This window comes from Tamandua tetradactyla, chromosome 8 (assembly GCF_023851605.1).
Source record: "Tamandua tetradactyla isolate mTamTet1 chromosome 8, mTamTet1.pri, whole genome shotgun sequence".
Taxonomy (NCBI): Eukaryota; Metazoa; Chordata; class Mammalia; order Pilosa; family Myrmecophagidae; genus Tamandua; species Tamandua tetradactyla.
In genome coordinates, this window is record NC_135334.1 from 85,244,918 (window position 1) to 85,272,766 (window position 27,849).

Genomic DNA, 27,849 nt, shown 5'->3' on the forward strand with positions numbered 1-27,849 from the left:
AGCATAAAAGTGTACATTGTGAAAAGTAGGTCTCTCCAATCTTTAATTCTCTTCCTTATGTGCAACCACTGATGCCAGTTTCTTATATAGCCTTTCAGAGATGATAAGCTTGTCCGTATATATACATCATTGCCCTTTTACTTGTCAATATATCTATAAACCATTACATCCCAGCATATGTTAGAGCTGTCTATTCTTTTTAACACAAGTCCACTGTATGCAGACTATATGGCTATACCATATATTTATTTAGCCAGTTCCACATAGAAGGACATTTAGGCATTGTTTAGTCTTTTGCTACTATAAACAATGATGCAAATAATGTCCCTGTACCCAAGTAGGTAAAGGTTTCTTTTACAATCAAAATCTTTGTGAGTTCTAAGAGGAAACTCATTCTTGTCAGTGAAAGATTTGGTCAAAATTTAAAGTATAAATGTTTATTTGTGATTATTTAAATGGAAGTTATTACTCTAGGAACAACTTCTTGGGAGTGACAGGGGAATACAGCAAAAGGAAAGGATATTAGTCATTTTTCTAATTAATACCTACATGCCTCTCAACAATTAACTATGCTTAAAGGTCTGATACAAATTCCTATGGTTTCATAAGCAATAGGAAGATCTTAAGAAATCGTATGAAAATGGAAACTTTTAAGGTTTAAAATAAAAGATGATACTTCACATGCAGAATAATTTTTCTAATAGGGAAATAAGTCTAATCTGATCACTTAAATAAGATTATGTTTTTCCAAAGAGGTTTTTTCTTTGTCAAACATTTTGGAAATTTCAAAATACAATTTTTGAGCCAGAAGCATACATGCAAGGGAAAATGTTTTAATTAGGTCAAACTAATTAAATTAATTAGTTCAAACTAACTAAATTAATATCAAGAACACTTTGGCTTTTGAACAAATATTTAGGAATTTATTCCAAAAAATAAATGTGAAAGCTAGAGCTGACAAATGTTATTCAAATTGATTTCTGGTTCCTCAGAGGTATTTTATTAGACAATTACGTATTATCTTCTGTGCTTCTAGCCAACAGGGACCAGATTTATCACCCCATCTAAAACAACTAAAACACCGCACAAAATATATAAAATAACAGTTTGCAACACTGGACACCAGGCAACAAAGGACAGTTATCCCTGAGAGAGAGGAAGCAAACAAGGTAAGTCCTGTAACTGTCCCAGCTAACTAACTGCCTTGAGAGTTTCTAGGCTGCGGTGCAAAGGAGGAGAACCTAGGTGGAACTTGGCAGACTCCCTGAGTTGAAGAGACAGAGATGAGAATCTAGAAAAGCCAAGGCAGCTAAAGTTTACAGGGCAAAATATTGGACAGGGGCTGTACACAGAGAAAACTCTGGAGGTCTGCAGAGGGTCCCTCTTGAGTTTATTCAGCAAAGTACTGATAGGTATGTAGATGTGAGAAAACTATCTGAGGCTAAGGAAAGAATCACCCCAAAGGAATAGAGGGTATAGTACCCAGACTAGAATACCATATAATTCATGGAACATTGGGTAGAGTACTCTGATGGGCCTTGCTTCATTAGTGGGGAATAATTAGACCTAAACTAAACACAGCATTGGCTTCACCTAACAAATCATAAAAGCAAGACCCAAAAGGATTGAATTATTTCCAAGTAACTCTATTCCAGAGCAAAGCTCATGAATAATTTATTGAGATACAAAAATATCCAATACCCAAAAAGGTAAAACTCATAATATTTGGCATCCAATAAAAAATTACCAGGTACACAGAAAAATAAAAATGCATAATGAAGAGAAAAGTCAATCAAAACCAACCCAGAACAACACAAATGTTAGAATTTAAGAAAATTAAAAGCAATCACTATATTCCATTTATTAAAAAAACTAGAAGATTAAACATATTAAGTAGAGACACTGGAGATATAAAAAAACCTCAAATCAAACTCTAGAGATGAAAATGACAAAAATCTGAGAGATGAAACATAGACTGGATGAGATTAATAGCAAGTTAGACATGGCAGAAGAAAAGACTTAGTGAATTTGAAAACACATAGCAAAATTAGCTATAATTTTGAAACAGAAAAAGACAGAAGGAGGAGGAGGGGAAGAAAGAAAATAGCATCAGTGAGCTGTGCTTCAAGTGCCTAATATATGTGTAACTGGAATCCCAGAGGACAGGAGAGAGAAAGGGACAGAAAAATTATTTGAGAAATAATTTTCTATATTTGATGACACCATAAACCTACAAATCCAAGAATCTCCATGAACCTCAAGAACAAGAAATATGAAGAAAATTACTTTAAGGCACACCATAATCAAATTGCTCAAAACCAGTGATAAAGAAAAAAGTTTTAAAAGCAGCCAGAGAAAAAAAGGCACATTACCCACAGAGGAAAAAAGATAAAGATGACAATAGAATTCTCACAGGAAACAATGCCAGTAAGACGAGAGTTGAGCATCAACATTAAAGTGCTGAAAGAAAAAATACTGAAAATCTAAAATTTTATATCCAGCAAAACTGTCTTTGAAAAAATGATGTTCAGACATTTAAGAAACTCCAAACAAACTACTAGAACTAATAAATGAGTTTAGCAAGGTTTCAGGATATAAGAGTGATAAAAATCTATTGTATCTCTATATAATAGCAACGAACAATCACAAATTGAATTGGAAAAGAACAATAACATGTAAACAGTAACAACAAAACATGAAATACTTAGGGTAAATCTGACAAAAGCTATGCAACACTGAAAATTACAAAATATTCCTGAAAGAAAAAAGACCTCACTAAATGAAGAGATATACTTTGTTCATGGATGCAAGATTCAGTATTGTTAAGAAATTAATTCTCTCCAAATTGATCTATTTATTCAATGCAATTCTAATCAAAATCCTTGCAGGATTTTTTTGCAGAAACTGACAGGTTGTTTCTAAAATTCATATTGAAACACAAAAGATCCAAAATAGCCAAAAACAGCTTTGAAAAAGAAAAAGTTGGAGGAAACATTACATAATTTTAAGACTTATTTTAAAGCTACATTAATCAGGGTTGGAAAACAGTAGGCAGTTTCTTAATGAATTAAATATACACTTATGATCCCCTCATTCTACTTCTAGGTATTTACCCAGGAAAAAAAACAAAATAAAAGTCCGTGGAAAGACCCATCCACAAATGTTGTAGCAGTTTTATTTATAGTAGTCACAAGTGGGAAAGAATACAAATGTCTATCAACAGGTAAATGGATAAAAAACTGTGGCATATCTATACAATGGATACCAATCAGCAGTAAAAAGGAATGACTATTGATACCTGCTGCAAGATAGATAAATCTCAAACTAATTATGCTGAATGAAAGAAGATAACAGAATGAGTACATACTGTATGGTTCCATTTATAAAAATTATAGAAAATCCAAACTATTTTGTAGATACTGAAAGCAGATTAATGGTTGCCTAGGTACCAGGGAAGAGGGGCAGGAAGGAGGGTTTACAATGGGGCATGAAGTAGCTTTTGGGGGTGATGGATTTGTTCATGATGATGATGGTAATTATTTTTACAGGTAAAACATATAAAAAAATACCAAATTATATACTTTAAATATGTGTAATTTATTGTATGTCAATTATGTTATCCTAAATTTTGATTCTTATTTTGTAAAATAATGAACTCAACTAGCAATCGCTAAAATTCCTTCCAAGACCAATATTCAAGGATTCATGTTACTCCTTTTAAACATATATAGAGGATAACTGTAAAAGTGAGGAGAAAAAAGGACATTGTTTGAGTCTAGACTCAAGTTGGAACAAATCTCTTTACAGCGAAAGTTTAATATCAAAACTAAGATATAGTCTCACATTTTATAAACTTTAGGTATAAAAATAAAAATATTTTTACCAGTAATACAAAGTACTAAATAACAAAATCTCTCATGCTTAACTACAATAGAGTATTTTTGTACTTTTCAAAGTATATTTATATATAGTATCCCATTTGGCTTTTGCCTGTCCTGGGAAGACAGTAAATAACTTACCATTTATCAATGCACTTCTGACAAAAGTTGTGTGCACAAGGCAGGATGAGGTCAGCTCGGCCATCCATACAGATACAACACTCCTCCTCATCAGTCAGCTGTTTCACCCTGCAATGTGAAAAATGAGCTGAAGCACTGATAATCTCTTGTGCCATCATGCTTTCTACTTTGTAAACGTTGTCTTAAATGGCATTATTTAACATGTATGTGTACACAGTATAAAGCACAGTACTATTCATGTGAAAGTAAATCAACATATCCTTTAGGGATAGAAAATATATTAGGGAAAATGTAGTTAGAGGGGTAAATTTCATAAAGAAAAGAGTGGACAAAAGAAAATTCTGCAATGATTAAAAAAATAGGGACAAAACCTTGAAACATTCAAGTCTTCCTGAATAACTTAGCCCATTTTAATCGTATTGATTTTATATAGATAAATTTAAACTATGATTTATTCACTGTACAGAATACACGGCTCTAAAAGATCAGACTCTACCAATAGGACCTTACAAGACTGATAAACGCTTAGAAAATTAAGTATCAGGTGGCCTGGGAAATACAAAAGAGATAAAAAGCAGTTTCCATCCTCAAGGAGCCCTTTCATTCTTTAGGGAATGAAAGAAATGTTGAACCGTCTACTCCAGCCACAATTCAGAGTGTCCCTGAACATGATGTTTCCCTTTCCTGTTATGCTCTTGTTTTGTAAAGTTCAACCTCAGTAACTCAGTTCAAAATATCTTCTCTCTGCTCTCAAAACCAAAATTTGCCTCAAAGTACTTAGAAACGGCATTTTATGAGAGGAAGGAGTTGTAACAGAGAAGAAAGGATTCAACAAATGAGTATGACTACCGAATCTTTGTAATCATATTTCTTTTTAGTCTCCAGTGTATTAGAGTAGCTAGAAGGAAATAATTGAAATTATGGAACTATAACCCATACCATACTTTGAAGTTTTTTTTCTATAACTACTTGTTAAAATGTACTTTGAAACTTATCACTTTTCTGCCTATATGGTATATTTCATAATAAAAGATGTTTAAAAAAATAAGAAACAAAAGACCCTGTATTTTAATTGTTTATTGGTTGATCTTTCCATAATTTGTAAGCTCTCTGAATAAAAGCAGTTTGTCTTAGGTTTTTAAAAATGTTTATTGGAGTGATTTTAACGTTCTTTGATCCTAAATGTGTTTTTCTTATATTTTTTAGGTTTTCTTCATTGAGCATACATTACTTTTGTAATTCTACAAAAAATGAATGTTTCAAACCATAGACACAATACTATAAGCTATAAAGGGTATGAATTATCTCTAGCAGTTTTTAAATTCCATGCTGTGCTTAAAGCACTGTATATGGACACTGAATAGCACTTTAAAATTTGTTGATCTGAACAAAATACAAAATATATGTAAATGTCAAAAGTGCCTTGGGCGGGCCATGGTGGTTCACTTGCAGAGTTCTCGCCTGCCATGCCAGAGACCTGGGTTTGATTCTCGGTGCCTGCCCATGTGGAAAAAAAAAAAAGTGCCTTACAGGTAGCAAGTGCTAAAGAAGTAAGTAAGAGATCAGGATATTTCAAATGTGTTGGAAAGATGAAGTGAAAAATGATAGGATTTTGATAGGGGACATTCTAGAAACATAAACAAAGCTGTGGAGGTAGGAAAAAAGCTTGTATATATGCATGTACATATGTAAGGAGGCTGGCAGGATGCTCCAGGAAGGAAACTGACAGAAGATTAAACACAGCAGTGATAATCTGATCCTTGAATGTAAAAATAATAAGTTTGAACTTGCTCGGACAGGCAAACTAGAATCAGTGTTTAATCAAGAGGAAATGAACCCCCGTTGAAACAGTGCTTTAGGAAGATTGATTGGGTGTGGTATGGGAGACAGTATAGAGGAAGGAAAACTAATTATCTCAGCAATTCACCTGGGAGATAAACAGGGTCTGGTCCAAAAGGCATTATAATAGAAAACTCCTGAGGAAATAGTAATAGATTAAATGTTATGTTTCAGTAATGGGCAGGAGGACAGCCAGAGAATTGAAATGGAGAAACTGAATACAAATCTAGATGGATGTGGATCTAATGAATTTGATTTTAGTCACGGTGGGTTTGAAGTATTGGTGAGTGAAAAAATAAATAAATAAATTATATATTATTATTTATAATATATAATATATATATATATCTTCATGCCAGACCCTGAGAATACAAAGATGAATTAGGGTCTCTACTTTTGAGAAGCTTACAATAATCTAGGTCTAAGGATTAGACTTGGGTGTCATTAACAGAGAATATAACTGATTCCCTGAAGAGTGACAGATTCTTCTGAAGGTTAGAGAGTAAAAGTAGGGAGCAGAGGGCCAAGAAGAATGGCATTCTGGACAGAGGTAAATGAAAGAATAAGAGACACAGAAGCAACCAATGAGACCTGTATAATATTCATTTGATTTTTGACTATGTTTTTAACAATGCAGTGATCAGAGTAAGGAAGAAGATTCTTGCTTTATTTACCCCGTTAGACCATTTGTACAGTCATTTAGCTCTAGGCTCCACACTCTGAAAGGCATATCACCAGGTAAAGGATCATGCAGGAAAGCCTCCAGTACACAGAAAAGTCTCATATAAACAAAGGCTGAACAAACTAGGGATGAATATTCTGAAGAACAGAAGGCTCAGTGAGAATTTCACTGTTTTCAAATATTTGAAAGCTCTGGAAGAGAGAACAGACTTGTTTGGTGGAATTCCAGAGGACAAAGGCACTGAAAACAGTGAGTAGAGTATAGTAATAATTCAATAATAATAACAGTTAACTCTTATAGACATATTATTATATCCTGGACACAGTTCTAAGCACTTACCTAATTAATATTACCTAATTTAACTCTTTCAACAAACTTATAAGGCAGATTCTATTGTTATCCATCCTCTTTTAAAAGATGAGGAAATGGAGGAAAGAGAGTTTATGGAATCTGTCTAAAGTCACACAGTTGAGGGTGGAGCCAGGATTTGAACACAGGACACTTGGTTCTAGAGTCTGTGCTGTGCTACCTGAAGAGAGCTGGGTTTTAGCTAGTCTGAGGAATATAAAACAAAAGGGGAAACTTTGTAGCAATAAGAGCCATGAAAGAGAAAGAAAAGACCTGCTGCTCTGAAGCAGTGAGTCCCACGCTACTGGTGTTCAAGTAGAAATTGGAGTACCACTTGGCAAAGTATGGTAAGTAAAGTCTGCTACACAAAGTGTGACCCATGGATGAACAGCAATGGCATCACCTGGAGCTTAGCAGAATCTCAGGTTCCTCCTCAGAACTACTGAATATTAAAGTTTGAGAAGGAGTGTAGTTGAGGATCTTTATGTACCAGAGAGTAATTCTGTAGAGGTTAAGAGTATGGGCGGTATTGCCAGACACACCTGAATGTGAGTCAGCTCAGCCAATTTCTAGTATGTCACTTATTTGTCTAAACTTCCATGTCTTCATTTGAAATGATGTCAATAATTGTATTCCCATGGGGTAGCTGTAAGGACTTAATGAGTTAATGCACTTAAAGCACTCATCACAGTGCCTAATACCCTGTGAGTACTTAGTAAATATAAACATTAATAGAATTATACATCAGATATAAGGCTGAACTTACATACATGCCCCTTAAGATCCTTTACAATTTAAGTCTATTTTTCTATGAATTAATACAGCAAGCTATCACCAGAAACCAAAAAATATACAAAGGCAAATGTAACCCTAACAAACCAATTAGGTATTGAAACATGAAGAAGGATAATACCTTTATTTCCATCATTAAGATGACTGCAACAAGGAAAAAAGTATTACTTTTCATTTTGCTACTACTGAGCTTAAATATACTGGTAAATACTATCTTTATCTTTCAGAACACTTGAAAAACCAAAACAATCCATTCTGAAGAAGGAAGGGGGAAAAAAAAGCAGAAAATCAGATACCTAACTTTGAAAAATACAGGAAGGAAAAGCGTCTTCCTAACACTGCCTATGATGTTCTAAAACAAGTAATACTTGCACAATCCAAACCTAGAAAGTCAAATAATCCTATTCAAGATAAACTGGAAATGATAAATGGAAAAATATAATTTAACTGCAGCATAACATTTGGAAATTAGCAGATTAATTGGACCAAAAAATATAATTATAAATGGAGTAACAGAAATTCTTGTTAAGCATATTCTTAATATTAAAATAGAAGATGCTGTCAATCCATATTTCTGCTTTCTACCCAGTGTGACAATAAGATAGGATGTCAACATGTCTGGACCCACGTAAGTCTTTTTCAAAGGAGGTATTTACAAATTTGAATTATGGTTATGGTTGTCAAATGCCAACAGGTGGGAACTTTCACATGCCATAAGCATAAGGAAAAGAAACTTTAGATAAGATAGACAATAATATGTTAGGCCTGAGTAAACAAGCACCATCACAGAAAACTCTAGTTGACTTCATTTCCTTTTGGTAAGTACATACTTGCAGTACATGCACCAGTTGCTTGTTCACTCCTGAACGGACTTTGAAGTCTTAGAGAATATTTTAAATTTTAATATTCCAATTAGTGAGACACTTATAGGAAAAACTGGAAAGATTCTGTCAGAGTCTTAGACTTAATTCTCTGAAGGGCTGTGATTTTCTAAGACTCTAAATACTTATTATAACAGGGATATTAATGATCTCCTTTGTCATTAAATGCAAGCTTTTATTGAGTGGTGAGTGGATTTATGGAAATTGGGTTAACAGAAACACTACCTGGTATAAGCCACTTTAATTTACCTTTAATTTGGCACTCTAGCAATGTCCTGAAGCACAGAATAATGTGAAAACTGATCTGGGATATACTCTTAATTGAGGCAAAAGGTAATGTGATTTAAGATGTCACAAAGCACCTGCAAAAATATTAAGGAGATTTCAGTAGCTTGCATGTTGGAAATTAAGTGAAACATGATATTGTGCATGTTATACCTTCCCATCCAAACACTAGCCTGACAAGATGTTACAGATGATGAATTTTCATCATGGTCTTCGGAGGTGGAGCTTTGTGCCAATACACCTGCTGCTTGACTTGTGATGTCTTTATAAAGCTGCATAAACTGGTACAAATTCATGATCCGTGATGCTTCCACAATTCCACTGCTCTTGTTAATCTAAAAATATAAGAAAATGAAAAAAAAAAAGATAATTTCCCAGTTCAATTTTTCAAAAAAAAAAAAAGGACTAATATCTGGCCAACATCCTAAATGAAAGTAGAAAGAAGTAGAAGCTTTCAAGGTTTGCAAATTACATGAGAGAGCAAGAATTTGAACAAATGAATAATACCATATCTATTTGTGAGAACAAAGTAAAGTAGTTATGCAAATTTATCTCATTTGATGATCAAAATAACCCTGTAAGATTAGGCATCATCCTGTTTAGAGCTGATGAGATTAGGTGACTTTCGTAGGGCTAAGATATGAATTTGAGAGGTCAGTATTGACAATAATTTTCATTTTAAGAAATTTATTTGAATTCAATAATCACCTGCCATTCTACAACTGATTGCTACAATTGATATGCTAGTACAAATAGACTGCTTTCTTGAATATCTTAAGATCTATTTTATACCAAGACTTCCAATTAAAGAAAGACAATTACTTTAAAATAAATCCTAACAAAAAGTAATTGAAGTTTCCCCAGAGGGCTCTGTCAAGTTTTAGCAAATAATCTTTTAATATTAAGTGGTACCAGTTGCCTAGAGATTGTGTAACTCTCCACGCTCCAGTTTATCTTCTTTGGGCAAGGGTGGGGGAGTAGGAAAGGAGAGAACAATGTTGTTTTCAAAAGGTTTGGGGGGGTCAGGGAGTGAAGCACATATTCTTTTTTTAAATGATCGAGGCTATAGTAGGATGAGGGTATGATGTTCTTGGATGAAGAACCTGAAGTAATCAGTGAAAGATGAGAGATGTGAAAGACTGCCTGTAGGAGGATGGGAATAGTTTTCAAAAGGATCTTTTTTTTGGCATGGGCAGGCATCAGGAATTGAACCCTGGTCTCAGGTATGGCAGGTGAAAACTCTGCCACTACACTACCATTGCCTGCCCTATTCAAGAATCTTTTAAATGTACTTTCAGGTTTTGAATTTTTGCGGGTCATAGGGAGGGAGCACCACACTGGAACTGTTAGAAATCTAATTCTTGATAAGTGGGTTATTTCATTATCTGATTTATATTTATCAGCCTTGTTAAAATGATATCAGTAAATGTTTCTTACCAGGCATTATTCACCTTCTTTGTTCATTTAAAATTCACTAAATGTAAACTGTTAATAGAATGGGGGAATGCTGAAATGGGAGTGGGGCAAAATGGAGTTGTTAGTGAAAAAATAAGATGTCAAAGTTAAATATCCTTTAGCTATCATTATGTTTCATTTTCTGTTAGGTGGAAATCAAAGTAAATGGAACAAATAAGGTAATATTTAGAAAGAAATGAAGAATACAGGGAGAAGTATAAAGATAAAGAACTTTAAAGTTCTGAATAAGGTAGGTTTTTAAATGTTTTTATGAGACTGGGGATGTGAGAAAGTGAGGTAGTCATGTCACATATTTAAAAATATTGTAGTAACATTTGACTATTAGGAATGAAAACAATAGCTGTAGCTAGAAACATATGGAATCAAGCATGAATCATATTCTATATTGTGAAATGGAAGAAATATCTCTACAATCAGAAAATTTATCAAATTTTGGGAAGATGTGGTCTATGTGGAGATGCAAATATTTAAGAGTCTTTATAATATGATAGTATATGGGGTAGAGAACAAACAAATAGAATTAAATGGTGATAGGAATTTATAAAGGTTTATAAAACAGACTTTCAGAGTTGAGGAAACTGGGCCAGTCATTCTTTAGAACAGCACAGTATAAAATAAATAAAAGAATAATTCATTATGGGACGCAGCAAAGGCAGTGCTAAGAGGGAAATTTATTGCCCTAAATGCCTTTATCAGAAAAGAAGAAAAGGCAAAAATGCAGGAATTAACTGTCCACTTGGAAGAACTGGAGAAAGAACAGCAAACTAATCCCAAAGCAAGCAAAAGGAAAGAAATAACAAAGATTAGAGCAGAAATAAATGAAATTGAAAACATGAAAACAATAGAGAAAATCAATAAGACCAGAAGTTGGTTCTATGAGAAAATCAACAAGATTGATGGGCCCTTAGCAAGATTGACAAAAAGAAGAAGAGAGAGGATGCAAATAAATAAGATTAGAAATGAAAGAGGAGACATAACTACTGACCTCACAGAAATAAAGGAGGTAATAACAGGATACTATGAACAACTTTACGCTAATAAATACAACAATTTAGAAGAAATGGACAGGTTCCTGGAAAGACATGAACAACCAACTTTGACTCAAGAAGAAATAGACGACCTCAACAAACCAATCACAAGTAAAGAGATTGAATTAGTTATTCAAAACCTCCCTAAAAAGAAAAGTCCAGGACCAGACGGCTTCACATGTGAATTCTATCAAACATTCCAGAAAGAATTAGTACCTACTCTCCTCAAACTCTTCAACATAATCGAAGTGGAGGGAAAACTACCTAATTCATTCTATGAAGCCAACATCACCCTCATACCAAAACCAGGCAAAGATATTACAAAAAAAGAAAACTACAGACCAATCTCTCTAATGAATACAGATGCAAAAATCCTCAATAAAATTCTAGCAAATCGTATCCAGCAACACATTAAAAGAATTATACATCATGACCAAGTAGGATTCATCCCAGGTATGCAAGGATGGTTCAACATAAGAAAATCAATTAATGTAATACACCATATCAACAAATCAAAGCAGAAAAATCACATGATCATCTCAATTGATGCAGAGAAGGCATTTGACAAGATTCAACATCCTTTCCTGCTGAAAACACTTCAAAAGATAGGAATACAAGGGAACTTCCTTAAAATGATAGAGGGAATATATGAAAAACCCACAGCTAATATCATCCTCAATGGGGAAAAATTGAAAACTTTCCCCCTAAGATCAGGAACAAGACAAGGATGTCCACTATCACCACTATTATTCAACATTGTGTTGGAAGTTCTAGCCAGAGCAATTAGGCAAGAAAAAGAAATACAAGGCATCAAAATTGGAAAGGAAGAAGTAAAACTATCACTGTTTGCAGACGATATGATACTATATGTAGAAAACCCAGAAAAATCCACAACAAAATTACTAGAGCTAATAAATGAGTACAGCAAAGTAGCAGGCTACAAGATCAACATTCAAAAATCTGTAGCTTTTCTATACACTAGTAATGAACAAGCTGAGGTAGAAATCAAGAAACGAATCCCATTTACAATCGCAACTAAAAGAATAAAATACCTAGGAATAAATTTAACCAAAGAGACAAAAAACCTATATAAAGAAAACTACAAAAAACTGTTAAAAGAAATCACAGAAGACCTAAATAGATGGAAGGGCGTACCGTGTTCATGGATTGGAAGACTAAATATAGTTAAGATGTCAATCCTACCTAAATTGATTTACAGATTCAATGCAATACCAATCAAAATCCCAACAACATATTTTTCAGAAATAGAAAAACCAATAAGCAAATTTATCTGGAAGGGCAGGGTACCCCGAATTGCTAAAAACATCTTGAGGAAAAAAAACGAAGCTGGAGGTCTCGCGCTGCCTGACTTTAAGGCATATTATGAAGCCACAGTGGTCAAAACAGCATGGTATTGGCATAAAGATAGATATATCGACCAATGGAATCGAATAGAGTGCTCAGATATAGACCCTCTCATCTATGGACATTTGATCTTTGATAAGGCAGTCAAGCCAACTCACCTGGGACAGAACAGTCTCTTCAATAAATGGTGCCTAGAGAACTGGATATCCATATGCAAAAGAATGAAAGAAGACCCATCTCTCACACCCTATACAAAAGTTAACTCAAAATGGATCAAAGATCTAAACATTAGGTCTAAGACCATAAAACAGTTAGAGGAAAATGTTGGGAGATATCTTATGGATCTTACAACTGGAGGTGGTTTTATGGACCTTAAACCTAAAGCAAGAACACTGAAGAAGGAAATAAATAAATGGGAGCTTCTCAAAATTAAACACTTTTGTGCATCAGAGAACTTCATCAAGAAAGTAGAAAGACAGCCTACACAATGGGAGACAATATTTGGAAATGACATATCAGATAAGGGTCTAGTATCCAGAATTTATAAAGAGATTATTCAACTCAACAACAAAAAGACAGCCAACCCAATTACAAAATGGGAAAAAGACTTAAACAGACACCTACCAGAAGAAGAAATACGGATGGCCAAGAGGCACATGAAGAGATGCTCAATGTCCCTGGCCATTAGAGAAATGCAAATCAAAACCACAATGAGATATCATCTCACACCCACCAGAATGGCCATTATCAACAAAACAGAAAATGACAAGTGCTGGAGAGGATGCGGAGAAAGAGGCACACTTATTCACTGTTGGTGGGAATGTCAAAGGGTGCAACCACTGTGGAAGGCAGTTTGGCGGTTCCTCAAAAAGCTGAATATAGAATTGCCATACGACCCAGCAATACCATTGCTAGGTATCTACTCAAAGGACTTAAGGGCAAAGACACAAACGGACATTTGCACACCAATGTTTATAGCAGCGTTATTTACAATTGCAAAGAGATGGAAACAGCCAAAATCTCCATCAACAGAAGAGTGGCTAAACAAACTGTGGTATATACATACGATGGAATATTAGGCAGCTTTAAGACAAGATAAACTTGTGAACCATGTAATAACATGGATGGACCTAGAGAATATTATGCTGAGTGAATCCAGCCAAAAACTAAAGGACAAATACTGTATGGTCCCACTGTTGTGAACGGACATTCGAGAATAAACTTGAAATATGTCATTGGTAACAGAGTTCAGCAGGAGTTAGAAACAGGGTAAGACAATGGGTAATTGAAGCTGAAGGGATACAGATTGTGCAACAGGACTAGATACAAAAACTCAAAAATGGACAGCACAATAATACCTAATTGTAAAGTAATCATGTTAAAATACTGAATGAAGCTGCATCTGAGCTATAGGGTTTTTTTTGGTTTTTGTTTGCTTGTTGGTTTGTTTGTTGTTGTTGTTTTTTACTATTACTACTACTTTTATTTCTTTTCTTTATATTGACATTTTATATCTTTTTCTGTTGTGTTGCTAGTTCCTCTAAACTGATGCAAATGTACTAAGAAACAATGATCATGCATCTATGTGATGATGTTAAGAATTACTGAGTGCATATGTAGAATGGTATGATTTCTAAATGTTGTGTTAATTTCTTTTTTTTCTTTCCGTTAATAAAAAAAAAAAAAAAAAAAGAATAATTCATACAGGCCTACTACTGTAATAGCAAGTTTTATCAAACTGCAACTATTATAACCATAGGATTCATGCAATAAATATTTATGGAGTGGTTATTACTCATTATGTGACTATTGTAGGTAATATGTGCACAGCCCAAGGCCCTGGTGGCATGTTATATACAAAACACAAAAATCCTTGCCACATGGAGATTACATGATGGGCAGGAGAGACAGATAAGTAAGATGCAGATTAGGTTAGACAAAAATAAGAATTATGGAGAAAATAAAATAAGGAACAGGAAGTGCTGAGGGGCTACAGGAAAGACCTCAGAGATGGTGACATTTAGGAACTAGAAGAGGTGCTGTAATGAGTCACGTGGTTATTTGGAGAAAGATCATTCCAGGCTAAGAGGATAGGAAGTACAAAGGTTGTTAGTCAGAAGTGTACCTGGCCAGGAGCCCAAGGAGCCCAGCAAAGAGTCCAGGATAGTTGGAACAGAATGAGAGAGGGAACAGGAGAAAAGGCTAGAGGGAATGGTATAGACTGAATGTAGAGGAAAGCGTTGATCATAGAAATTAGTTTGGCTTTTATTCCTAGTGGGAAGCCACTTGAGTTTGAGCAATGGGAAACCACTTAAGTTTTTTTTTTTTTTTTTAAATAACACTTTATTATTCTTTCATTTGACTGTGCTCAGCTGGGCGGTTCCCACTTCGGGTTTCTCATATGGTTGCAGTTGGAAGTTGGCTGGAGCGGTGGTCTTCTGAGCTTAATGTCAAGAAGGCTCACTCACATAGGGTTGGCAGTTGACACAGGATGGTGTCAGGGAGCTCAGGTGGGGCCACTGATTGCCACGCCATCATGTAGCCTCTCCATGTGCTTGGGCATCTCCTGGCCTGGCGCTGGGTTCTTTTTTTGTTGTTTGTATGTTATTTATTTTTTTTTATGATCATTCCATTCTACATATATAATCAGTAATTCACAATATCATCACATAGTTGCATATTCATTATCATGATCATTTCTTAGAACATTTGCATTAATCCAGAAAAAGAAATAAAAAGACAATAGAAAAAAATTCATACATACCATACCCCTTATCCCTCCCTTTCATTGATCACTAGCATTTCAATCTAAATTTATTTTAACATTTGTTCCCCCTATTATTTATTTTTATTCCATATGTTTTACTCATCTGTTGACAAGGTAGATAAAAGGAGCATCAGATGAAAAGTTTTCACAATCACATAGTCACATTATGAAAGTTATATAATTATACAATCATCTTCAAGAAACATGGCTACTGGAACACAGCTCTACATTTTCAGGCAGTTCCCTCCAGCCTCTCCATTACATCTTGACTAACAAAGTGATATCTATTTAATGCATAAGAATAACCTCCAGGACAACCTCTCGACTCTGGAATCTCTCAGGCACTGACACTTTATTTTGTCTCATCTTGTTCTTCCCCCTTTTGGTTGAGGTTTTCTCAATCCCTTGATGTTGAGTTTCAGCTCATTCTAGGATTCGTGTCCCACATTGCCAGGAAGGTCCACACCCCTGGGAGTTATGTCCCATGTAGACTGGGGGAGGGCAGTGAGTTTGCTTGTTGCATTGGCTGGAGAGAGAGGCCACATCTGAGCAACAAAAGAGGTTCTCTTGGGGGTGACTCCTAGGCCTAATTTTTAGTAGGCTTAGCCTATCCTTTGAGGGATTAAGTTTTATATGAACAAACCCCAAGATTGGGGGCTCAGCTTATTGCTTTGATTGTCTCCACTGCTTGTGAGAATATCAAGAACTCAACTTGGGGAAGTTGAATTTTCCCCCTTTCTCACCATTCCCCTTCGGGGACTTTGCAAATACTTTCCTATTCACTGTTCAAATTGCTCTGGGATTTATTGGGACATCGCTCTTGACAAACCAACAAAATCTCATGCCCTACTCAAGGTTCCATGTACTTATGGTGTTCAATTAGGCTATCTACATAAGTTATATTAGGAAATGCACTAGTCAAAATATAAATTTTGTACCAAATAAACATTTTTTGCTTTAGTCTCACACATAAGTTAAAATTTTTAAATATTAATTACCATCTATTTTCAACACCCTGCAGTAATGACATTCCTTGGTTCTTCCTCATGCAAAAACATTTTTTAAATTTGTATATTCAGTCACTATCATTATACGCTCCAGATGTATCATAATCTAGGAATGATGGTAAAATCATTCCTAGATTATACCATCTTAGTCTTTATCGTCTTTCTTTCTGATTTCATTGGTGTTGCCAGTACTCCTCCCTCTATCATTCTCACATTCAGCTTCATTCAGTGTTTTAACATAATTGTATTACAGTTAGGTAGTATTGTGCTACCCATTTCTGAGTATTTACAATCAGTCCTGTTGCACAATCTATCCCTTCAGCTCCAATTACCCAATATCTTAACCTATTTCTATCTCCTGATGGTCTCTGTTACCAATGAAATTCTCCAAGTTTATTCACTAATGTCAGTTCATATCAGTGAGACACATAGTATTTGTCCTTTTGTTTCTGGCTAATCTCATTCAGCATAATGTCCTTAAGGTCCACCCATGTTGTTACATACTGCATAACTTTATTCTATCTTACAGTTGCATGATATTCCATCGTATGTATATACCAGTTTGTTTAGCCACTTGTCTATTGATGGACATTTTGGCCGTTTCCATCTCTTCGCAATTGTAAACAATGCTGCTATAAACATTGGAGTGCAAATGTCCATTTGTGTCCTTGCCCTATATCCTCTGAGTAGATACCTAACAGTGGTATTGCCAGGTCATATACAATTCTATATTTAGCTTCCTGAGGAACCTCCAAACTGCCTTCCACAGCGGTTGTACCATTTGACATTCCCACCAACAGTGGATAAGTGTGCCTCTTTCTCCACATCCTCTCTAGCACTTGTCATTTCCTGTTTTATTGATAATGGCCATTCTGGTGGGTGTGAGATGGTATCTGATTGTGGTTTTGATTTGCATTTCCCTAACAGCCAGGGAATCTGAGCATCTTTTCATGTGCCTTTTGGTCATTTGTATTTCTTCTTCTGAGAAGTGTCTGTTCAGGTCTTTTGCCCATTTTGTAATAGGGTTGTCTGTCTTTTTGTTGTTGAGTTGAATAATCTCTTTATATATTCTGGATACTAGACCTTTATCTGATATGATACTAGACCTTTTCTGATATATCATTTCCAAATATTATCTCCCATTGGGTCGGCTGTCTTTTTACTTTCTTGAAGAAGTTCTTTGATGCACAAAAGTGTTTAATTTTGAGGAGTTCCACTTATTTATTTATTTCTTTAATGTTCCTGCTTTAGGTGTAAGGGCTAGGAAACCACCTCCTAGTATAAGATTCCCTACATTTTCTTCTAACAGTTTTATGGTGTTAGATCTAATGTTTAGGTCTTTGATCCATTTTGAGTTAATTTTTGTATAGGGTATGAGATATGGGTCCTCTTTCATTCTTTTGCATATGGATATCCAGTTCTCTAGGCACCATTTATTGAAGAGACTGTTCTGTCTCAGGTGAGTTGGCTTGACTGCCTTATCAAAGATCAATTGTCCATAGATGAGAGGGTCTATATCTGAATACTCTATTCTAATCCATTGGCCAGTATATCTACCTTTATGCCAGTACCATACTGTTTTGACCACTGTAGCATCATAATATGCCTTAAAGTCAGGTAGTGTGAGACCTCCAACTTCATTTTTTTTTCTCAGGATACTTTTAGCTATTTGGGGCACCATGCCCTTCCAGATAAATTTGGTTATTGGTTTTTCTATTTCTGAAAAGTAAGTTTTTTGGATTTTAATTGGTATTGCATTGAATCTGTAAATCAATTTAGATATCATTGACATTTTAACTACATTTTAATTATATTTAGTCTTCCAATCCATGAACATGGTATGCCCTTCCATCTATTTGGTCTTCTGTGATTTCTTTTGACAATTTCTTGTAGTTTTCTTTGTATAGGTCTTTTGTCTCTTTAGTTAAAATTATTCCTAAATATTTTATTCTTTTGGTTGCAATTGTAAATGCAATTTTTTTTAATTTCCTCCTCAGATTATTCATTACTACTGTATAGAAACACTACAGATTTTTGAGTGTTGATCTTGTACCCTGCCACTTTGCTGTACTTGTTTATTAGCTCTAGTAGTTTTGCTGTAGATTTTTCGGGGTTTTTGACATATAGTGTCATATCATCTGCAAACAGTGAGAGTTTTCCTTCTTCCTTTCCAATTTTGATACCTTATATTTCTTTTTCTTGTCTAATTGCTCTGGCTAGAACTTCCAACACAATGTTGAATAACAGTGGTGATAGTGGACATCCTTGTCCTGTTCCTGATCTTAGGGGGAAAGTTTTCAGTTTTTCCCCATTGAGGATGATGTTAGCTGTGGGTTCTTTATATATTCCCTTTATCATTTAGAGGAAGTTCCCTTCTATTCCTATCCTTTGAAGTGGTTTCAACATGAAAGGATGCTGAATTTTGTCAAATGCCTTTTCTGCATCAACTGAGATGATCATGTGGTTTTTCTGCTTTGATTTGTTGATATGGTACATTACATTAATTGATTTTCTTATGTTGAACCATCCTTGCATACCTGGGATGACTCCTACTTGGTCATGGTGTATAATTCTTTTAATGTGCTTCTGGATTCGATTTGCTAGAGTTCCGTTGAGGATTTTTGCATATATATTCATTAGAAAGATTGGTCTGTAGTTTTCTTTTTTTGTAATATCTTGGTCTGGCTTTGGTATGAGGGTGATGTTGGCTTTGTAGAATGAGTTAGATAGCTTTCCCTCCTCTTCAATTTTTTGGAAGAGTTTACAGGATTGGTACTAATTCTTTCTGGAATGTTTGGTAGAATTCACATGTGAAGTCATCTGATCCTGGACTTTTCTTTTGGGGGAGCTTCTTAATGACTGATTCAATTTCTTTACTTGTGATTAGTTTGTTGAGGTCATCTATTTCTTCTTGAGTCAATGTTGGTTGTTCAAGTCTTTCTAGGAAGTTGTCCATTTCATCTATATTGTCGTATTTATTAGCATAAAGTTGTTCATAGTATCCTCTCATTACTTCCTTTATTTCTGTGGGGTCAGTTGTTATGTCTCCTCTTCCACTTCTGATTTTATTTATTTGCATCCTTTCTCTTCTTTTTGTCAACCTCACTAAGGGTCCATCAATCTTATTGATTTTCTCATAGAACCAACTTCTGGTTTTGTTGATTTTTCGATTGTTTTCATGTTCTCAATTTCATTTAATCCTGCTCTAATCTTCATTATTTCTTTCCTTTTGCTTGCTTTGGGATTAGTTTGCTGTTCTTTCTCTAGTTCTTCCAAGTAGACAGTTAATTCCTCGATTTTTCTCTTTCTTCTTTTTTGATATAGGCATTTAGGGCAATAAAATTCCCAAAAGCACTGCCTTTGCTGCATGCCATAAATTTTGATATGTGTTTTCATTTTCATTTGCCTTGAGATATTTACTGATTTCTCTTGTAATTTCTTCTTTGACCCACTGGTTGTTTAAGAGTGTGTTGTTGAGCCTCCACATATTTGTGAATTTTCTGGCACTCTGCCTATTATTGATTTCAAACTTCATTCCTTTATTATCTAAGAAAGTGTTTTGTATGATTTCAATCTTTTTAAACTTATTGAGACTTGCTTTGTGACCCAGCATATGGTCTATCCTTGAGAATGATCCATGAGCACTTGAGAAAAAGGTGTATCCTGCTGTTGTGGGGTATAATGTTCTATATACAATTGTTAAGTCTAGCTCATTTACTGTATTATTCAAATTCTCTTTTTCGTTATTGATCCTCTGTCTAGATGTTCTGTCCATTGATGACAGTGTGAAATTGAAGTCTCCAACTATTATGGTAGATATGTGTATTTCTCTTTTCAGTGTTTGCCTCATGTATTTTGGAACATTCTGGCTCAGTGCATAAATATTTATGATTGTTATGTCTTCCTGTTGAATTGTTCCTTTTATTAATACATAGTGTCCTTCTTTGTCTCTTTTAACTGTTTTACATTTGAAGTCTAATTTGTTGGATATTAATATAGCTACTGCTGCTCTTTTCTGATTGTTATTTGCATGAAATATCTTTTCCCAAGCTTTCACTTTCAACCTATGTTTATCCTTGGGTCTAAGATGTGTCTTCTGTTGACAGCATATAGATAGGTCCAGTTTTTTAATCCATTCTGCCAGTCTATGTGTTTTCATTAGGGAGTTTAATCCATTGATCTTTAGTGTTATTACTGTATGGGTAGTCTTTTCTTCTACCATTTGGACTTTTGGATTTTATATGTCCTACCTAATTTTCCTTCTTTTTACCTTTGCTCATAGTCTTCCTTTCTCCACTCCTCTCCACACCTCACCTCTCTCTTCTGTCTTTTCATATCTATCTCTACTGCTCCCTTTAGTATTTCTTGCAGAGCCGGTCTCTTGGTCACAAATTCTCTCAGTGATTTTTTGCCTGAAAATGTTTTAATTTATCCCTCATTTTTGAAGGACAATTTTGCTGGATATAGAATTCGTGGTTGGCAGTTTTTCTCTTTTAGTAATTTAAATATATTATCCCACTGTCTTCTTGCCTCCATGGTTTCTGCTGAGAAGTCTATGTATAGTCTTATCGGGCTTCCTTTGTATGTGATGGATTGCTTTTCTCTTGCTCCTTTCAAGATTCTCTCTTTCTCTTTGACATCTGACATTCTGATGAGTAAGTGTCTTGGAGTGCATCTATTTGGATCTGTTCTGCTTGGGGTATGCTGCACTTCTTGGATCTATAATTTTAAGTCTCTCATAAGAGTTGGAAAATTTTCAGTGATTATTTCCTCCATTAGTTTTTCTCCTCCTTTTCCCTTCTCTTCTCTTTCTGGGACACCCACAACATATATATTCATGTTCTTCATGTTGTCATTCAATTCCCTGAGTCTCTGCTCTTATTTTTCCATTCTTTTCCCTATATTTTCTTTTGCTTGTCGGATTTCAGATGTTCGGTCCTCCAGTTCACTAATCCTTTCTTCTGCCTCTTGAAATCTAACATTGTAGGTTTTCATTGTTTTTTTCATCTCTTCTACTGTGCCTTTCATTCCCATAGGTTCTGTGATGTTTTTTCAGACTTTTGATTTTTCGTTTTTGTTCATTCCTTGCCTTCTTTATATCCTCCCTCAAGTCATTGCTTGAATTTTTGATGTGTTTTTCCATGTCTGTTCAAACATTCTTTGAATTAATTGTTTCAACTCCTGTATCTCATTTGAATTGTTGGTTTGTTCCTTTGACTGGGCAATATCTTCAATTTTCCTAGCATGATTAGTTATTTTTTGCTGGCATCTAGGCATTTAATTACCTTAATTAGTTTATTCTGGATATTGTTTTCACTTCTTTTACCTAGGATTTTTTTGCTGGATGACTTTGTTGTCTATCTGTTCTTTGACAGTCAGTTCAGCTTATTCTGGACCACTAGCTTAGGTTTTGTTTAACATAGCAGAATTTTTCAGCTTTTGTTTTCTTGTTTCTTGCCCTGCCTGTATGGTGCCTTCACCTCCCCCCACCTCCCACCTTAGGAGGGTCTGCTTAGGTAGTATAGACCCCAGTCAGTCCAAGATCAAACTGGCCTCCTGTCAGGAGGAAAGAGTCACCTACATCAGTTTTCCCTGAGGGTGAGACCCAGCAGTTTGAAAGACTTTCCTGTGAAGTCTCTGGACTCTGTGATTTTCCTATCCTGCCCTGTATGTGGTGCTTGTCTGCCTGTGGGTCCTACCAGCATAAGGTGATGCAGTACCTTTAACTTTGGCAGACTCTCCCTCCTGGGGTGTGGTGGAGAGAGAGGAGAGGTTGTGGGCTGGCTTTAATTGCTTCAAATTTCCAAATAGGGCTCTGAATTCCTTGAGGGAGGGAATCCACCTGAGCTGGGCCCCACCCCTATCCTGGGGAAGGCACAGGCTCCAGACAAGCTCTCAAAGAATCTTGTTTCTCCCTATGCCTGGGGCAGTTGCAGCCTGAGAAGCCCTTACACTGTTTCCAAAGGCAGTCAAGGCTTTGTAGAAACACAGCCACAAAAAAGAAAGAGAAAAATCCTTCTCAGAGCAGGACCCCTGTTCCTCAGGTTTGCCAATCAAGAGCATAAGTTGGTATGCTGCTTTGTGTACCTTCAGATCCTATGTGCCCTCTCCTTTTCTTCAGGGCCCAGACCCTTTCAAGTATTATGTGATATCTGATCAAAAAAACCTCTGTTTCTTTTTTTTTTCTTTTATCTTTTCCGTCAGCAGGTTCAGCTGAGTTGGGGGCCTGTTTTTAGTAGTCAGAATTTGTGAATTAATTCCACAATTGAAGCTTAGCTGCACTCAGCCCCTGCTGCTGGTAAAGTCCTCTTTCTTTTCCCTCTGGGAAGCAGCCCGTGGGGGAGGGGTGTCAGCCGCCACAGCTAGCAGAACTCACAGTTCTGGAAGGGCTTGCAGCTGGTCCAGTTGGTCCAGACTGGGATATGCTGTGTGTCCGGTCACTGAGATGGCCCCAGCAGTTGTTCTGTACTGTTCCTGGCTATTCAGTAGCTGTTCTGAAGGATGAACTAAATCCCATACCTCGCTAAGCTGCCATCTTGGCCTTCACCACATACGTTTTGAGCCAAGGAGTAATATGATCTGATTTACATTTCAGATTGTGATATATAATAGATTGGTTGCTTACTGAGAAAAGGCAAAGTCGGGGAAAGTGCAAAAGCAGGGAAACCAGTTAGGAGACTACTGGAATAATCCAGGTGACATGATAATGCCCAGGAGTAGGTGGTAGTAGTGGAATGGTGAAAGTTAGTCAGGATCTGAAAATATTTTGAAAAGAAACCAGACAGGATTTGCTTATGGATTGACTGTCAGGCCTGAGAAAAACAGACAACTCCAAGGTTTTGGTCTAAGTGATAAGAAGGATGAAACTATAATTCATGAAGTTTTTTAATAGCCTCCTTAGTGCATAATTTTTATTAACCTATTGTGCTGGTTTGAAAGGAAGTATGCCCCCTAAGAAAAGCCATGTTTTAATCAAAATATCATTTCATAAAGGTAGAATAATCTCTATTCAATACTGTATGTTTGAAACTGTAATGAGATCATCTCCCTGGATGATGTGATTTAGTCAAGAATGGTTGTTAAACTGGATTAAGGGACAACATGTCTCCACCCATTTGCGTCGGTCTTGATTGGTTTATTGGAGTCCTATAAAAGAGGAAATATTTTGGAGAATGAGAGATTCAGAGATAGCAGAGAATGTTGCAGCACCACGAAGCAGACAGTCCACCAGCCAGTGACCTTTGGAGATGAAGAAGGAAAATGCCTCCCAGGGAGCTTCATGAAACTGGAAGCCAGGAGAGAATGCTAGCAGATGATGCTGTATTCACCATGTGCCCTTCCAGCTGAGTGAGAAGCCCTGACTGTGTTCGCCATGTGCCTTCTCACTTGAGAGAGAAACCCTGAACTTCATCGGCCTTCTTGAACCAAGGTATCTTTCCCTGAATGCCTTTGATTGGACATTTCTATAGACTTGTTTTAATTGGGACATTTTCTCGGCCTTAGAACTGTAAACCAGCAACTCATTAAATTCCCCTTTTTAAAAGCCATTCCGTTTCTGGTATATTGCATTCTAGCAGCTAGCAAACTAGAACACCTATTAATCTAATATTTTCCTCACAAAATATTTCATTTAAGCCTAATTTAATTATTTTATAATGAATTAATTGCTGTTTAAGGATAATCATCATAGCAGAGACAGGTAGCCCAAATAAGGTTTTATCATAAATACAAACGGGTGATTGTAGTACAATTTTCTTTTGGTTGCTTAAGATTAAGAAGATATGAAACTTTCAGTCTCCTATCAATTTTTCATATTGAATTTCAAGTCTTTCTAAAATAAACACTGACTTCTCAGAAATTCTTTAGAAAAGAATCTAAGCAATACAGATTAAAATATTCCTTTAGAGTAGATCTAAAATGAAAAGTCACACAAATGAAAGCTCTAATTGTCTCTATCTTTAATGCTTTTATTTTCTATTTGGAATTTTATTCTAAGGAATATGTTTAAGGTAGTGCATACAGATGTAATGATTAGAGATATTGGGGCAAAAGAGAAATCTAATAGTTAAACACGACTTTCATGTTTGCCAAAGAGGGGCAACAAATAAATAAGGGGCCAAACAAAAATCTGATACATTTATACCCCCATGGTTTTTAACATTTTATACTGGCTTCTTTAATGTGAACACAGAATTTTATGAAGGAGATGAAGAGGGAATGTAATTTAGGTAGTATACTGTATCAATCAACAAGGAAAGTTTCAATCTACTTCAGTCATTTAAAATGAGAGCATGACAATTTTTGTTCACTCAACCTATATTGAGTTCCTACTAAAAGGTTATTCTATGGGCTGTAAGGGACAGAAAGATGAATGGGGACATAATTCCTGCCTTCAGGAGCTTACTGACTAATAAAAGAGCTAAGAACCTAAATACTTAGTTTACATTCTTAATATCAAACTTAATTATGAAGTACAAATAAAATGCTGTTGGGAGTTAGAAAATGAAAGACTTTACAGGTATGATAACATTTGAGGTGGGTCTTTAAAAAGACACCAAGCTTAAACTGCAGAAATAAAAGAAGTGATAGAAACTATTGGTCAATTACGAAATGCCATTCCCTACTTTTCATTGCTGATAGAGCCCTGATTTTGTTTTGGTATCCATCACTCTCTGAAATTACTCAAATTAATCCTGATTTGTCTAATTTAAACCAATCTGGGTATTCATATTTGTTTTGCCAGTGCAGGTGTAAAGAAGGGGATGTGACCTAATATTGATTAACGAGCTGGAAAGAGTCTGAATGAACCAATCCTAGAGCTACCCTATATCAGGATTTATTGATAAATGAGAAAATAAATATTGTTTTGTCTAACCTGGTTAAATAAGGGTTATCTGTGACTTGCAGGCAATGGCAATTTAAGTGATAGAAGGAATGGACAGTCTAGGTGAGGGAACTCCACAACCAAAGTCAAAGGTTACAGATTCTTAGATTCCATAAGCAGTAAACAGGCATACAATCTAATTAGTTAAACCCAGTAAGAAAATACAGTATAAAAGGGAACATGAGTGAATAAAGCAGGAAAATTAGTTTGGAGCCACACTGTAGAGGACTTGAATATAAGGGCCTGGAACTGCTTTGTAGGAAATGAGGAAATGTTGAGGAGTTTTAAGTAGGGAAATGATATGATGATGGTTATGCATTAGAAGTATTCATCTCTTCTCCTAATTGGAATTAGGAGAAGAGTCAGGAGGTATGCAGAGTAATACAGAATCTAAAATAATTTAGGTCAGAAGAAAGAAGGGATTGAACTATAGCTAATAGTCTCATTGAAGGCCTGGAATTTACACACTCAAATATTTGCCTGAATAATCTGGAATAAACTGGAGGTAAAATGTGGAAGAAGTAAAACTGATAAGACCAGATGGCTGGATATATGGTGGAGGTGGGGGCAAGAAACGAAAGGTGTGAGAATGCATGTTATTCAGCAATGACCTCTGTTACTAGATTCTTAATAAATTCACCCTTGTGCCCGCTGAAGTTGGCTTTCAACTGAAAGGTTACGTGCAGTGTAAATTTGCAGCTCTGAGACAAAGGAGTCTGGGAAAATAGAGCCTATTTAAATGGGTCTTACATGTTTTTCACCCAATTCTTCATTTCTTCTTTGTCATATTCCTTTACAACATCAAACATTGCAGGTTCCAGGAGTTCTTTTGAGGGTGTGTGTATCTACATGACTATATAAAGCCCCTAGTGAATTTAATTAACAAAAATAAACAAAAAAACAAAACAAAACAGAAAATGGGAAAAATATGTGGTTTGTATATAGCTTTTGCGCTCAGGAATCAAAATATAAATAATAATTTAAAATTTGATCCTGGATTAAGTTGTCAATGTTTCAGTGAATATTCTGCTATTATAATTTGTAACACTTTATACAATGCATGAAGTTATACTGGTAATCCACACTTGTACATGAACTACCTCTGGGATGAATAAAAACACAATTTTTTTTTAATGATAATTTCTTGGCAGCTATATTACTCTTCAACATTTTGGACTTTTTTCTTTAATCAACTAAGCAAATTTTCAGGGTGGATAAACCCAGCTGAAAGTTATCAAACTCTATTTTCTTTAAAGCAACTGTAAACTTTAACAAGTGCCACTCAACTTTAGACACTTAGCCAAGTCTGAAATTAACATCTCTCTGTTCTTGTTACTCTAATCCCTTTAAAGTTTTATTACTACTCAAACTGATTAAAACTTCTAATTTCATCAACTATCCATAATCAACCCTAACACACTTAAAGCACAGTGGTGATTGACATGCTACGGAAACATGGTGTAGTGTTTGGGTAACCGCTAGGGTCCATGAATCAAAGGAAAAATCTAGTCCACGGGTTTTTTATTGGCAGGTCAGGAATGGACTTTAGGGCATTCATGAATGCCTAATTTATGATGCCTAATTCATGAATGCATATGGATGGCATTTTATTTGTTTTAGAGCAGGGCTTGGTAGAGAAGGCCTAATAAAATTTGTTTCTTCATTTTCACCAAAAGATCTGTGGTCTCAAAAAGGAATAGAACCACTTATTCTAATCCACTCCACTGGATTACTATGACAGTTGCCATTATATTTTTTCACACAATTGTTAGATCCAATTATCAAAGAGACATCAATAGTGCATCGATGATGAAAAATCCATTCCAAAACTAAAAATTACTGAAAAAAAAACCATTGAATTACATCTTTTTAAATGAATGAAATCCAGTGTTCTCAAAAGAAAATGATCTCCTAAGATAACTTCACTTTTTAAGGATTCATTTTAGAGGATGATACTTAGGACTCTACTAGTCGCTAGCCAGCTGAAACCCAAAAAGAAAGGTGAAGGTAAATTTACTACTTTCTTCTCTAATTATAAAAATCTCTCTATATTCTACCACTAGGTAGAATCTGGTATATTCTACCACTAGGTAGAATATACCAGATTCTGTGTCAAACATTAGGGACACCCAAATAAATAGGCCAAGCCCTTATTCTTGAGGCTTGCTCTTGTAAAGCTTATGTATGTAGCAAAGAAGCTTGGCCTACCTAAAGGTATGCCTAAGAGTCACCTCCAGAGGATCTCTTTTGCTGCTCAGATGTGGCCTCTCTCTCTCTAACCCCAACTCTGCAAAAGAAACCACTGACCTCCCCACTACATGGGACATGACATACAGGGGTGAAAGTCTCCCTGGAGGCCTGGGAGATGACCTCCAGGGATGAGCCTGGCACTGGCACTGTGGGATCAATAATGCCATCCTGACCAAAAAGGGGAAAAGAAGTGTAACAAATAAGGTATCAGCGGTTGAGAGAGTTC

The 27,849-nt window shown here is 35.6% G+C and overlaps 2 protein-coding genes across 4 annotated transcripts in view; one reads left to right on the forward strand and one right to left on the reverse strand.

The window, feature by feature from the left end:
• The window catches only part of AMPD3 (adenosine monophosphate deaminase 3), a 57,476-nt gene extending 51,312 nt beyond the window's left edge, over window positions 1-6,164 (forward strand). Inside the window, exons 15-16 of one of the 2 annotated variants that reach the window (XM_077113981.1) lie at window positions 1,037-1,169; window positions 5,226-6,164. In XM_077113981.1, the coding sequence (XP_076970096.1) occupies window positions 1,037-1,150 (114 nt within the window). In that variant the 3' untranslated portion in view covers window positions 1,151-1,169; window positions 5,226-6,164. Of the gene's footprint in view, window positions 1-1,036; window positions 1,170-3,105; window positions 4,534-5,225 lie in introns of those variants that run through there. The other variant, XM_077113982.1, reaches the window with a different exon arrangement.
• The window catches only part of RNF141 (ring finger protein 141), a 42,296-nt gene that overhangs the window by 3,012 nt on the left and 11,435 nt on the right, over window positions 1-27,849 (reverse strand). For both annotated transcript variants that reach the window (XM_077113984.1, XM_077113985.1), the window contains exons 4-5: window positions 9,000-9,181; window positions 4,020-4,127 (exon numbers count right to left, since the gene is read on the reverse strand). In XM_077113984.1, coding sequence (XP_076970099.1) covers window positions 4,020-4,127; window positions 9,000-9,181 — 290 coding nt within the window. The remainder of the gene's footprint in view (window positions 1-4,019; window positions 4,128-8,999; window positions 9,182-27,849) is intronic.